Source organism: Neophocaena asiaeorientalis, unplaced genomic scaffold, assembly GCF_003031525.2.
Source record: "Neophocaena asiaeorientalis asiaeorientalis breed wild unplaced genomic scaffold, Neophocaena_asiaeorientalis_V1.1 scaffold606, whole genome shotgun sequence".
In the NCBI taxonomy this organism is placed as follows: Eukaryota; Metazoa; Chordata; class Mammalia; order Artiodactyla; family Phocoenidae; genus Neophocaena; species Neophocaena asiaeorientalis.
The window spans coordinates 421277-434590 of record NW_020173687.1 but is presented as its reverse complement, the minus strand read 5'-3'; the positions used below and the strand labels follow the sequence as shown (position 1 = coordinate 434590).

At 57.8% G+C, this 13314-nt stretch overlaps 3 protein-coding genes across 4 annotated transcripts in view; all 3 read left to right on the top strand.

The window, feature by feature from the left end:
* The window catches only part of ZGPAT (zinc finger CCCH-type and G-patch domain containing), a 12839-nt gene extending 4651 nt beyond the window's left edge, over positions 1-8188 (top strand). Inside the window, exons 2-6 of one of the 2 annotated variants that reach the window (XM_024750393.1) lie at positions 5834-5967; positions 6245-6349; positions 7006-7125; positions 7212-7620; positions 7764-8188. In XM_024750393.1, the coding sequence (XP_024606161.1) occupies positions 5834-5967; positions 6245-6349; positions 7006-7125; positions 7212-7620; positions 7764-7902 (907 nt within the window). In that variant the 3' untranslated portion in view covers positions 7903-8188. Of the gene's footprint in view, positions 1-5833; positions 5968-6193; positions 6350-7005; positions 7126-7211; positions 7621-7763 lie in introns of both variants that reach the window. The other variant, XM_024750392.1, reaches the window with a different exon arrangement.
* A 911-nt stretch (positions 8189-9099) lies between these two features.
* Positions 9100-10908, top strand: LIME1 (Lck interacting transmembrane adaptor 1). Its single transcript, XM_024750167.1, has 5 exons — positions 9100-9124; positions 9524-9556; positions 9677-9889; positions 9974-10293; positions 10392-10908. Exons 1-5 carry the CDS (start codon positions 9100-9102, stop codon positions 10674-10676), a joined length of 876 nt encoding a protein of 291 aa, XP_024605935.1. The 3' UTR covers positions 10677-10908.
* Positions 10909-11425: 517 nt separating this feature from the next.
* The window catches only part of SLC2A4RG (SLC2A4 regulator), a 2708-nt gene continuing 819 nt past the window's right edge, over positions 11426-13314 (top strand). The window contains exons 1-4 of the mRNA XM_024750160.1: positions 11426-11811; positions 12352-12461; positions 12969-13138; positions 13210-13314. The exon at positions 13210-13314 is cut by the window's right edge and continues 42 nt beyond it. Of these exons, the coding sequence (XP_024605928.1) occupies positions 11621-11811; positions 12352-12461; positions 12969-13138; positions 13210-13314 (576 nt within the window). The 5' untranslated portion in view covers positions 11426-11620. The remainder of the gene's footprint in view (positions 11812-12351; positions 12462-12968; positions 13139-13209) is intronic.

The window sequence follows — 13314 nt, the reverse complement described above, 5'->3', positions numbered from 1 at the left end:
CACCCCGCCCCCCCCCCCCTGCCTCTCCTGGACTCACAGTTTCACTGTTGAAGGACCAGACCCTTTGACCGTCATCGACCGCCCTGGTGCAGCCCAGCATGTTCCTGTGTCCACCGCAGGCTGGCATCTGGATCCAGGCACCTGGTCACACTCAGGACCCCCATTTGGGCGTGTCTCTACGTGTTGTGCTTTTGTCAGGAGGCACCTGATGTATAGCTGCCAACGGTGCTCAACGCCGAGATCCACTGATACGGTGTGGATTGCAAAAAAGAACTCTTTAACTCTGTCAGTTCATTTACTAGCCGAACGTTATAGGGAGATGCCTTTCCTTGTCTACAATTTGGCTATCTAGTGGTACAGATCATATGGAAAAGGCAGGGTAATGCCAGACTTTTCTGTTTTGTTTCCTTGGTTTCCAAGATAGCAAATTGGTTCTCTTTCATCCTGAGGTGATAAATTGGCTTTTAAAAAATATTTAATATCCATATGGACTGATGGATTTAAATATATTTGATGAATTTCAGTCCACGAAGATTCTGATCTTTTTTTTTTTTTTCTTTGCGGTACACGGGCCACTCACTGTTGAGACCTCTCCTTTTGTGGAGCACAGGCTCTGGACGTGCAGGCTCAGCGGCCATGGCTCACGGGCCCAGCCGCTCCGCAGCATGTGGTATCCTCCCAGACCGGGACACGAACCCGTGTCCCCTGCATCGGCAGGCGGACTCTCAACCACTGTGCCACCAGGGAAGCCCAGATTCTTATCTTTATTGAAACTCAAATTGTCTCACCCTTGTCAAGTGGGAGCTTCTTCAGGTTGGCTCCCACATCCTTTTGACACAGCCCCAGGAGCCAGGGTTTCCCACAGTTATCTGCACTCTTCCTACCCCAGACCTGAAGGCACCCAAGTCTCCAAGAAGCCCTGGTTTCTTTTAATGGGAGATGGTATTTCACAACCCACAGTGGGGGCACCGGGATGCACTTTGCTGCTAGTTGGTTCATCACTGTAGGCTTTTTCAGCAGACGGACCTAGGAAATATAGGTGGACACACACTAATTAATGTACATGTTAGTGTATATGTACCCATACCACATACTTATGTTTTTAAGGACAAATACTTTGTGAATTTATACTGATATTTCCAATTCAAATTAAGGATTGCAGTGTTTCTACTTAATCTTTTCTGGATCACATCCGTATTTCCTTCTTTATGCCGGGACTCTGGTTCTCAAGGACATAGGAAATGATGGGCTCCAAAGGACCCATAATTAATTTGTTTTATCCCATTTTACACACACAGGACACTCAGAATAACATTCATTCATTCTTCCATTATGATGATTGAAAACTGTTAAAAGCATTTTTACACGTACTACTACCCACATTCTCCCTCTGTCTTTGTGATTGCACTAGACCTGCGTTGTTGGATCTTGTGGCTGTTACAGCCATTGTTTCCCTTTTACTCTCAACCTTAGTTCTAGAAGGACCTCTGCATTTCATGCTTACCATCATTCGATCTGTTGGGGTCTTTTTAGCGTTTCGGTTGTATGAGACTCGTTTTCTGGTAGATTCTTCAGGAAGGGCTCACAGGAATAATGTTTTCGGAGATCTGGCATGTTGATTAGGTTCTGTTTGTGTCTTTTATACTGGAAGAGCAGTTTTATTGAATACATTAAGTCCCCTACATATGAACGAGTTCTGTTCTGAGGGTGCGTTCGTAAGTGCAATTTGTTCATAAGTCCAACAAAGTTAGCCTAGGTACCCAACAAACACCATCAGCTATATAGTATTGTACTGTAATAGGCTGTTAGTACTTTTCGCACAAGTAATATATAAAAAACAACACAAAAAATAAAACATTTTAAATCTTACAGTACCTTGAAAAGTACAGTAGTACAGTACAACAGCTGGCATGCAGTGGCACATTTGCATCTTTGAAAGTTCGCAACTTGAAGGTTCGTATGTAGGGGACTAACTGTATAAGATTCTTGTCTCGTATTAGTTTCCTTGAATATTTCATATAACTTATTCTATTTTGATATAAAATATTGTTGAAAATTTCCCTTGTAAATCACATGCTCTAATGGCGTAAGGGTCCAGCTTCATTCTTTTGCATGTAGGTATCCAGTTTCCCAGTACCATTTGTTGAAAGAACTGTCCTTTCCCCACTGAATTGTCATGACACCCCTGACGAGACCTGACTGATGTGTGTGAGGGGTTATTTCTGGGTTCTCTCATCCAGTTCATTGGTCCACACCAATGGACTGGATGTGTTTATGCCAGTACATACTGTTTGGATGACTGTAGCTTTGTAGTAAGTTTTGAAGTCGGGAAGTACATAGTCCTCAAACATTTTTTCTTCTTCTCAAGATTCTTTTGGCTATTCAAGATCCATTGCATTTCCATATGAATTTTAAAATCAGCTTGTCCGATTCTGTGTAAAAGAAAATTGGAATTTTGATAGGAATTGCATTGCATCTGTAGATCAATGTGGGTAATATTGCCATCCTAATAATATGAAGTCTTCTAATTTATGAACATGGGATCTTTTTCCAGTTATGTAGGTCTTCTTTAATTTCTTGCAGCAATGTTCTGTAGTTCACAAGCCTTGGTTAAATTTATTTCTAAGTATTTTATTCATTTTCATGCTGCTGTAAATGAAATTATTTCATTTTTAGATTGTGCATTTTTAGTGTATTAATATGCAACTGATCTTTCTATGTTGATCTTATATCCTATAACACTATCAAATTCATTTTTTAGCTCTAATAGGATTTTTTTCTGGATTATTTAGGGTTTTCTGTATATACAGTTATGTCATTGACAAATAGAGGTACTTTTGCTTCTTTTTTTTTTTTAATTTTTTTTTGGCTGCATTGGGTCTTCGTTGCCGTTCTTGGGCTTTCTCTAGTTGTGGCGAACAGGGGGCTACTCTTCATTGTGGTCCGCGGGCTTCTCACTGCAGTGGTTTCTCCTGTTGTGGAGCATGGGCTCTAGGTGCACAGGCTTCAGTAGGTGTGGCACACGTGCTCAGTAATTGTGGCTCACGGGCGCTAGAGTGCAAGCCCAGTAGTGGCGCACGGGCTTAGCTGCTCCGTGGCATGTGGGATCTTCCCAGACCAGGGCTCTAACCTGTGTCTGCTGCATTGGCAGGCAGATTCCTAACCACTGTGCCGCCAAGGAGGCCCACTTTTGCTTCTTCCCTTCCAATTTGGATGGCTTTTATTTTTCTTGCTTAACTGCTCCGCCTAGAACTTCCAATACTACACTGAATAGAAGTAGCGAGAGCAGCCATCCTTGTCTTGTTCCTGATCTTAGGGGGAAAGCACCCAGTCTCTCACCACTGAGTGTGATGTGAGCTGTGGGTTTTCCATAGTTGCTGTTTATCAGGTTGAGTGTTGTTTTGGTTGGTTTTTTTTATAATAAATTTATTTATTTATTTTTGGCTGCATTTGGTCTTTGTTGCTGTGTACGGGCTTTCTCTAGTTGCGGCCAGAGGGGGCTACTCTTCATTGTGGTGCGCGGGCTTCTCATTGCAGTGGCTTCTCTTGTTGTGGAGCACGGGCTCTAGGGGCACGGGCTTCAGTAGTTGTGGCACGTGGACTCAGTAGTTGTGGCTCACTGGCTCTAGAGCGCAGGCTCAGTAGTTGTGCCACACAGGCTTAGTTGCTCTGTGGCATGTGGGATCTTCCAAGACCAGGGCTCAAACCCGTGTGCCCTGTATTGGCAGGCGGATTCTTAACCCCTGTGCCACCAGGGAAGCCCCTGAGTGTTTTTAACATGCAAGGGTGTTGCATTTTTTCAAGTATCTTTTCTGTATCAGTTGACGTGCTAGTTTTCTATTAATGTGCTCTGTTTAATTGAATGGCTTTCATGTGTTGAACCACCCTTGCATTCCTGGGATAAACCGAACTGAGTTGTGGTGTATACTCATTCTAAATGCTTGTTTTCTGGTTCAAGTTTTTACTTATTCTGGAGTGTATTTTCGTGAATGTTGTGAAGCAGATGATCGAGTGGGGTGTTGTTGGGGTTTTTTGTATGGGAAACCAATTTTTAATTTTTTCCTCATGAAATCCGCAGTGTGTGCTTTCCTGCCTCATTGGTAACACCTCCTCTGTCCTGCGTGAAGTTTGTTGTATGAGAGGCTCTTCCTGGGTGCACTTCATTCCATTGATCAGGCTGCCTGGGCTCGTGGTTGACGTTCGTTTCATGGACACGCCGTTAACTACTCCCCATGGTTGGGAACTTAGGTTATTTCCAAGTCACATCCTTCTGGCTCAGTCCTTACATACTTTCATTATTGTTGTTTTAGGGTCATTCCCTAGAAGCGCTTGCTGGATTAAGGGGGACACCAAATTTTAGGGCTTCTAAGAGTACCAAAGATTCTTGCAGGGAGGTTTAGTTGGTGGCGTCTGTAGTGTCTGGGTGTGTTGAGGGGGTGTTTGAGCAAATTCGCCGAGTCTGGCATCCTTTCTTGGTTGAGGAGGGCTTTCCAACCACTGTGCCCGCTGGAGGGCACTGTGCCCGCTGGAGGGCACGGGGGCCGGGTTTGCAGCTGCTTGTGCCACTGGCCGTTGGTGGTACCCTGGGTGCCTGAGGACAGTCGGGGTGAGAAGGAACTGGCCAGAACCCCGCCAGGGAGGCATCCGAGGCCACCTTTGTTTGCTCCTGGAAGGTGACTGAAATGCCTTGTTTCCTCTCCTTTCTCCCCATGGACTCAACCTAGCAGGCCAGCCACGGCAGGGCTGGCTGTGTGTCCGGAGCGAGTGCCTGTTTTCACTTACTCTCATGGGGTTAGAACCGCTTCCTCCTTGAAATGGGGGCACAGCAGGAGATGTGTGCGTGGTTGCTTCCTGTCTTTATTTGGCAAAGTTAAAGGTTGCGGCCCTCTGTTCCCACTTCCTCCCCCACCTCCTCCCGGTTTTCATTTTGGTTTCACTGTTTCACTGACATCTAGAAGTCCAGGCAGCACTGTTACAGCTCTTTCTGATTGGCTGGGGAGGGCTCCGTCCTGTGAGAGCACGCAGACACACTTGCCTTGGTGACCTGTTGTATCTGGTGGAGAGGCGCCGGGGAGCTCTCATCACAAGGACGTCTACCAGCCATGTGTGTGCCTGTGTATGCATGACTGTAGCCCAGAAGGCTGGGGAGAAACTCGAAGCATCTTTTCCTCAGGGTACCCAGGTCCATCCTGAGAGTGAGAGCACAAGCACAAGTGTGTGTGTCCATACATATGCACGCACACATGTACACATGTATGCACACGTCCACACACGTGTGCAGGTACATTGCGTACGTGTGTGTGTACCTATATGTGCACACGTGTGTGTGCGTGTGTGTGCACGAGTATATGTGTGCCTGTGCACGCGTACGTGTGCGCACATGTACGCGTGTGTGCGTGCGTGTTTCGCACACGTGTGCGTGCATGCATAAATGTGTGTGGGTGTATTGTGCGTGTGTGTATACGGGTGCGTGTATGGGCATGGATGTGTATATGTGTGCATACGTGCGTACGCATGTGCTCAGTGTATATTGTGTGTGCGTGTGAGTGGGTGTTGTTTGTACACACGTGTTCCGTGTATATGCGCGTGGGTGTGTATTGTGTGCATGTTTATACACGTGTGTGTTCAGTGGATGTGTGTACGTGTGTGCATGGGTGTGTGTGTCATATGTTTGTACACACGTGTTCAGCAGATATGTATATAGATGTGTGTGTCTGTCTCCCCGTCCATCCTTTCTGTCCAGGCGGTGTCCAGGCAGGTAGACGGGATTCTCCCGGCTCACGGGGCCGTGGTGGCCGTATCTGAGTCTGCATCCCTATGGCCCTCTCTGCAGGTTCTCCCATGGGCAGGTGGTCTCTGTGGATGAGCTGCGCCCCTTCCAAGACCCGGACCTGAGCTCCCTGCAGGCCGGCTCTGCGTGTCTGGCCAAGCGGCAGGATGGCCTCTGGCACCCAGCGCGGATCACTGGTGAGGCTGCCCGGGGCCTCCCTGACGGGGTCCTTTCTGGGAACCCTCCCCGTGTGTCACACGTTAGTCCTGCCCAACAACTCCTCTGTTTGGGCATTGGGATCCCACCCCACGCCCAAGAGGAGCAAGGCCCCAACTTGGCCTCGGCCCCGCCCTGCTCCCAGCTTCCAGAGTGGCTCCTTCCATGTGTTGAGGCCACTGCCCTGCTGCCTCTGTGCCCCCCCAGATGTGGACAGTGGCTACTACACGGTCAAATTTGACTCTCTGCTGTTGAAAGAGGCCGTGGTGGAGGGGGACAGCATCCTGCCCCCGCTGCGCACAGAGCCCGCAGGTTCCTCTGACTCAGACGGCAGTGACGTGGACGACCCCAGCTATGCTCGAGGTACGGCTGCTGCCACCCCGAGAGGCTCCTGGCTGGCAGGGTCCCATACTGTGGTCAGTACGAGGACGCACTCGGGGCAGGGGGCAGACGCGAGGCCCCCACAGCGGGCAGGGGAGATGAGAGGGTGCGTGATGGGTCTGCGGCAGGTCTGGAGACCCACAGATGCAGAAACCCGGAATGATGACAGTCCCACGCGAGCCACAGGAGTAGGTGGGATGCACAGGAAGGGACGGTTTCCTGCAGGGCATGGGGACCTGGCGGGTGGACAGAGGAACTGGCTAGCAGTGTCTGGCCCTCCCCCAGGGGCGTGTCCGCCTGGGGTCTGTTAGCCAAGTTGTCCATGCTGATGGAGGGGAGGACTGAGCTGGCAGGTAGAGGCGAGTACTGCTCTCTGTTAAGGGAACGGCAGCACCCACCTCCAGGGAATAGGACGGGGGCCACCACGTGACCAGGCTGTGACCCTGAAGTGTGGAGAGGGCTGGGCTCTGCCACAGGCTCTGCCTGTTGTTCGCACCACACAGCCCTGGCAACTGGCAGGGAGCCGGGGTGCCGGGGATTGGCCCTGGCCCAGAGCTGAGCTCTTGGGCTAACCTTGGCCGGAGCCCAGGATGCCCCGTATCCAGCTGGGTTAAGCTGTTGCCCTCTGACGCCTGCAGTGGTGGGACCTGCTGCTGCTGATCCCGGGACCTGCAGCTCCGCCTTCGCCGGCTGGGAGGTGCACACGCGGGGCATCGGCTCCAGACTCCTCGCCAAGATGGGCTATGAGTTTGGCAAGGGTGAGTGTGTGCTGCACGGGGGGCTGAAGGGCTCCCTCAGCACGGCCCCAGAGTCCAGTGGCAGTGCCAGCTCGGTGTACCCCCAGGTCTGGGCCGGCATGCGGAGGGCCGGGTGGAGCCCATCCACGCTGTGGTGCTGCCGCGAGGGAAGTCGCTGGACCAGTGCGCGGAGATCCTGCAGAAGAGGACCAGGGGCAGCCAGGCTGGCGCCAGCAGGCCCCCAAAATGCCGGGGCAGAGGGGGTGGGCCTAGGGGCCGCCCACCGTCTCGCAGTGTGTTTGACTTCCTGAACGAGAAGCTGAAAGGCGGGGCCCCTGGGGCCCTGGAGGCGGGGGTGGCGCCCCCGGGAAGGAGGAGTGGCGAGGAGGTGTACCACGCCAGCAGGAGTGCCAAGCGCGCCCTGAGCCTGCAGCTCTTCCAGACGGAGGAGAAGATCGAGCAGACCCAGCGAGCCATCCGGGGCATCCAGGAGGCCCTTGCCCGCAATGCTGGCCGGTACGTGTGGGCCCTGCCCGAGCCACGCCGCACCCCTGCCCGTGGTGCCTGGGTGAGAGCTCGCCCCGACCCGAGGGCGGCGGGCCAGATCTGAGGAGGGGCTGGAGGATGATGGGCAGTGCTGAATGGCGGCCCCTCCCTAGGCACAGCGTGACAGCAGCCCAGCTGCAGGAGAAGCTGGCGGGAGCCCAGCGGCAGCTGGGGCAGCTCCGGGCCCAGGAGGCGGGCCTGCAGAGGGAACAGAGGAAGGCGGACACCCACAAGAAGATGACTGAGTTCTAGGGCCCCCACACGTGGCGTGGACAGAGCTCAGGGACCCCGGCTCCCGCTGCCTTCAGGAAGACCAGCTGTCGCTCGACAGCTAGAATGCCACTGGAAGAGGGGCCAGCCCTCACAGTTGGCCTTCTTGCCGGCCTCGGGCATGTGGCCACTGCTGAGAGGAGACAGGCTGCAGGGGTCCCTGCCAGGTCCCTTCCTGACACTTCCTTGACCATTGAGCCCACCTACCAGTGTCCTGGGCTGTCTCCTGAGCAAGGACATTAAAGTGACTTTGTTGCAGTGTCTTTTAGTAGAGGCCCGGCTGGCTGTGGGGGCTTTGAGGAGGAGGGGTCTTTGCACCGGATCACGGGGCTGGGCTGGAGGGGTCCTGAGTGAGGGTGCTGCCCAGCACCCTGCCCAGAGGCAGAGGGCCCGGGAGGACGGGCATCCTTGCTGCTCTCCCAGATGCGGTCACAGCCTAGGGTGCCCCCCACATTGCCTGACACCCACAGGCAGGTGAGCCCGGTGCTGCAGTGATGGAAGGAGACCATGGCTGTGTGGGGCCAAGAGGGAGCGCCGTTATCGAGGCAGGAGGACCCGGTGGGGCAGGGGGTGTTGGCACCCTGGGTCTGTGCCTGCCTGTTTTGTCGCCCACATGCACCCACTGCATCGTGGGTGGAGACATGATTTAGGGCCTCCGATCAGCACCAGCTCGCAGCACACCCCTGCCAAGCCCCGTCTAGGCCCCAGGCAGGGCCACGGCAGGTGGGTGAGGCTGCCGTGGCGGCTGCGTGGGAAGACGCGGCGTGGTGCACGGGCAGGAAGTTAGGTGGGGAGCTGGGCCAAGGGCGACACGAGGCCTTGCGGCTCGAGGTGCCCAAGCTGCCCGCCACCCTAGGTGCTGAATGGGCCCTACCAGGTCAGGGCATTGGGACCTGGGCCCTCTGGTGAGGAAAGCCCACTCCCTGGGTCTGAGCAGACTGGCCTCCACTTTCGGAGACAGCTGCACGCTGCTGGCCCCTCACCTCCGGCACCTGTGCCAGGACTCCAGGAAGCGGACGTCCGATGGCAGGGGCAGTTGGAGGGGAGGGATGGAGAGCCAGGGGTGGGGTGGTCAGTGTCCACAGCAGCCCTTCCTGCCTGCTGACCCCCAGCTTTCCAGCCTCTCGGGGGGTCAGTCTCTGTAGTGGACAGCTAGGGGGCATCACCTGGACAGGAGCCATGCCTGGGCAGGACATGGCTGTAGGTGAGTCTGTGGCCTGTGGTTTGCTAGCCTGGGGTGTGACCTGGGGGCCTCCCTGGCTCTCAGGTTTGGCCTCAGTGACTACAGTGGGGCCTCGGCCAGGTCCCAGCTGCCCTGCCCCTCCTCAACTGGCCGTGCTTGGCCGTCACTTGAGTCATCTTTGCCAACTCAGGTCCTCATGGGGGCCAGGCAGAGCGTGCCTCACCCCTGGGCAGAGGCGGGAGGGTAGGCGCTGAGGCTGTGTCCCCTCGGCCTCCGTAGGAGAGAGGGGCTGCTGAGCCCTGGGGTTTCCTGTGTGCTGAGTCAGAGCACGGGGTGGGGGACCTTCCGGCAGCACAAGGTGCAGAAGTGGGGCTGTCAGGTTGGTGCCCAGTCCCCCAGCCCCCTGTCTTCTGCCCCCAGGCCCATCCACGGCCTCACAGGATGAGGCCACAGGTACCCTCGGCCCTCCTGCCCCCCCTCCCCCCACACACACACACACGTCGCTACGGGCCTTGGACCAGAGGCCGACGCCCCTGACCCGCACCTCTGCCTCCCCGCTCTGATGACCCTCTTGCACCCAGGAAGCGGGCACAGAGGCAGCTGTCTGGGCCGCAGGACAGTGTAATGCCAGCAGAAGCGGTGAGTGCCAGGGTGTCCCTGGGGCCAGCGGGGGACCGGCCAGCCTTCCTTGCCCCCAGTCACTGCTGAGACGACCCTACCACTGCTCCCTCGGCAAGTCGGACAGCAGACTGCACGAGCTGCACCGCAGCTGGCTCTGCAGCAGACGTGAGCTGGTGGAAGGGCTGGGGCCTGGCAGCGGGCAGGCCTCCCCGGACCCCTAAGTAATCTCTGCCCTGCCCCCACCCTCAGCCCCACGGCCTGCCAGCATGGATCTGCGCCCACGGTGGCTGGAGGCGTCCAGAGGCACGACGTCCAGGCCCCCGGCAGCCTTCCCACACCAGGCCACGCCCTCCACCGGCCCTGAGGCCACCTATTCCAACGTGGGGCTGGCTGCCATCCCCAGGACCGGGCTGGCAGTCACCTCTGGGGTGTGGGCAGGGGCACAGCTGCCCGGTCCCGAGGCCAGACCCGTGGTGGCTGAGTATGCGTGTGTCCAGAAGCTCAAGGGAACAGATCGGGGCCCCCAAGGCCTGGAGCAGGGGAAAGCTGAGGCAACCCCAGCTGCTCAGGTGAAGTGAAGGGTGTGAGGTAGGGTGGGTGGGACTGGGCAGGTCCTCGGCTGAGTGGATGGTGCTGAGCCCTCCCTGGACTGGCTTCCTCTCTCCAGGTGGACATCCTGTATTCCAGGGTCAGCAGGCCTAAAAGGAGGGACCCAGGACCTTCCACAGACCAGCAAGACCCCAAGGGTGGGGAAGCGAGTTTGGCTCTGGGGAGGGGCCTGGCCTATGAGGTCCTCCCTCTCAGGGGCCTGGGCGTGGACAAGAGCCTCCTGGAAAACGTGTATGAGAGCATCCAGGAGATGGAGGCCCCTGGGGACCTGGAACCCCCCAGCTCCAACTCCTACCAGGAGAGGACATGTGCAGGGCATGGAGACCCCCTGCTTCCTGTCTAAGCCTGGGGAGGGGTCTTCATCCCCTCTGCCCTGAACACCCAAGTACAGATGATCCTTCCTCCAGAGTGGGGTGCGACCCCTCACTTCCCACAGAGTCCCCTCCCCCACACGCGGCTAACAGCACGAATTCCGGATAGCAGTGCTGTCAGCCTATGGGGTCCCTAGGGTCCTGGCTGCCATGTCCTCTCTAGGGCAGGGTCTCAATAAAGCCCCAGCTCAGGGAGCATGAACACTGCTATACCTCAGCCTGCTCTTCTTGAAAGCCTGGGAGGCTTGGCGGGGTGGTGTCCGGAAGGAGTGAAAACCTCTCCTTGGGAATGGGCCTCCTCCCGCTGGGGGTGCTGGGTACCTGCGCCCTGTCACACCTGGGGCCGCCGGCTGGTCGGGCTCAGAAGACCGAGTGGGTAGGGAGGCAAGCCCTGGCGGGCAGTCCTCAGGCCGAGGGGCTCCTCCGAGCGGTGAGCCGGCCCACAGGGTGGCTACCCCAAGGTGGGACCTGAACCCTGAACGACAGGGAAGGCTCTGCCACCCAGCCCCTGGAGTTACATAAGGGGCGCGGGAGGTGGGCAGTCGTGCGTTAAAGAATAACCTGCTCCCGGGAAGGCCGCCAAGGAGACGCGGCCTCCTCCCGGGCCCGGCAGCTCGCGCAGGGGCATTTTCGGGCCGCGGCCCTCGGGGCCCCGGGGGCGGGGGCGGCGGGGCCACCGACGCCGTCGGCGCACATCCCGGTGCCAGGGCATAGGTGAGCCGGGGTTCGCGTGCCAGGCCGAGGGGGCGTGTGCACCCGTGCGCCTGTGTGTGCAGGGGTGGTGGATGGGGCGCGGGCTGGAGCCTTCCAGACCCCACCCCTGCGAGGGGCGCCTCGGTGGAGGGCAGGTCAGCATCCTGAACTGGGTTTCTGTCCTTGCCTTTCGGCTCTCCAGCCCTGGAGGAGTTAAGCAGAAATGACCGATGTATCAGTATGCCTTGTTCCTCCCCAAACCCTGAGAGCCAGAGCGCAGAACTGGGAGGGGGCGCCTGTCAGCCTCTGTGCCCAGGAGGCTGTGAGGCCCGCGTGGAATCGACTGCCCAGGCATCCCGGGGCCCCTGATGGCTGTCTCGCCAGCTCTGTCTGCAGAAAGAGAAACCCTCCCAGGTGCCTGACACCCCGGGCTGGCTGCGCAGGCGGGGGCGGGCCCTGGCCTTGCCCGCTGGGGCCCAGGGACCCGCTTGTGCTTGGAGCCCAGGCTCCGCTGGCTGCTGCTGGCTGCTGGCTGCTGGCTGCTGGCTGCTCCCGCCCTCCCAGGTCTGGCGCTAGGCCCGCAGCTGCTGTTGCACAACCCTGGTTAATGTGTGATTGGGGGGAGGGCTGGCCTGGCCTGGCCCCACCGGCGGGGCCTCAGACCCCTGTCCAGCAGCAGGGTCTGAAGGAGCCACGGTGGAACAAAGCCCAGGCTGCAGAGAAGTCGGGCTTTGGAAAGACCCCAGCCCAGGCTTGTTCCCGGTGGTTCCTGGGGATTTGGAGCTCGGCAACCCAAGCTGGAGGTGGAGCTGGGCCTCCTGCCCGGCTCCTGGAGTGAGGGAGCTGGGTGCACACACGTGCCCAGGCCTGCACGTGTGCCGGGACGGGGACGGGCCTGGAGTACTTCTTGGGCCCTACCCACCCCTCCACCCCCCCCATCCCCATCTCCTCCAGAGCCCCCCCAGGAAAAGCCCGGCTGGACGAGGTCATGGCTGCTGCAGCCCTCACAAGCCTGTCCACCAGCCCCCTCCTGCTGGGGGCCCCGGCTGTAGCCTTCAGCACAGGTGAGACTTAGAGGCCCGGCTTGGGGTGGGGGGTGCCGGCAGGGCTCAGGACCCTACAAGCTGCTGTGGGGCAAGCAGAGCCGCTCGCCTGGAATACCATCTTCTAAGTGCATCCATCTCCCGAGGCCTGAAGCGACGTCAGGACCCCCAGGGCCCCTCCCTGCGGCCCAAGCTGCAGTGCCCCAGGCCCCTCCCTGCGGCCCAAGCTGCAGTGCCCCAGGCCTGCAGGCCTCCGTGACCTGTCCATCTCCACCTGGCTGGCCAGGCAGCTCCCCACCCCGTACGCTTCTGGTCTTCCTTCTCTGTGCTGGAGAGGCTTGTCCCCCGGCTGCCGTGGTCAGCTCCTCCCGGCCACTACCTCCTCCAAGAGGTTCTTTGCCCTCCAGGCTCACCTGTGGACAGGTGAACAGGCGGAGGTTTTGCACTCAGGGACTCGTAGCCAGCAGCGTCTGCAGCACAGCCGTGGCCCCCAAAAGTCCTGATGCTGGCGCCGGTGTGTGTCCGCAGAGCCCAGCTTGGAGCCTTGGCGGGAGGCCCCGGTGCGGCCACCGGGCAGCAGCGGGGATGGGGGCTGGGGCCTGACCAGTGACCAGTCCTCTCCATCTACCCCGTCGCCCCCGCTGCCCCCTGAGGCAGCCCACTTCCTGTTCGGGGAGCCTGCCCTGAGGAAGAGGAAGGTGAGCCAGGGCATCCCTCGGAGCGGGGTGGACGTGGGGGGCGCCGAGGCTGACCGCCCCCTGTCACCCAGAGCTCGCTGCAGGGGCTGTTCCAGTGTCTGTGGAAGCGCTGCGGGAAGGTGCTGAGCTCGGCTTCAGGGATGCAGAGACACATCCGTCTGGTGCACCTGGGGTGC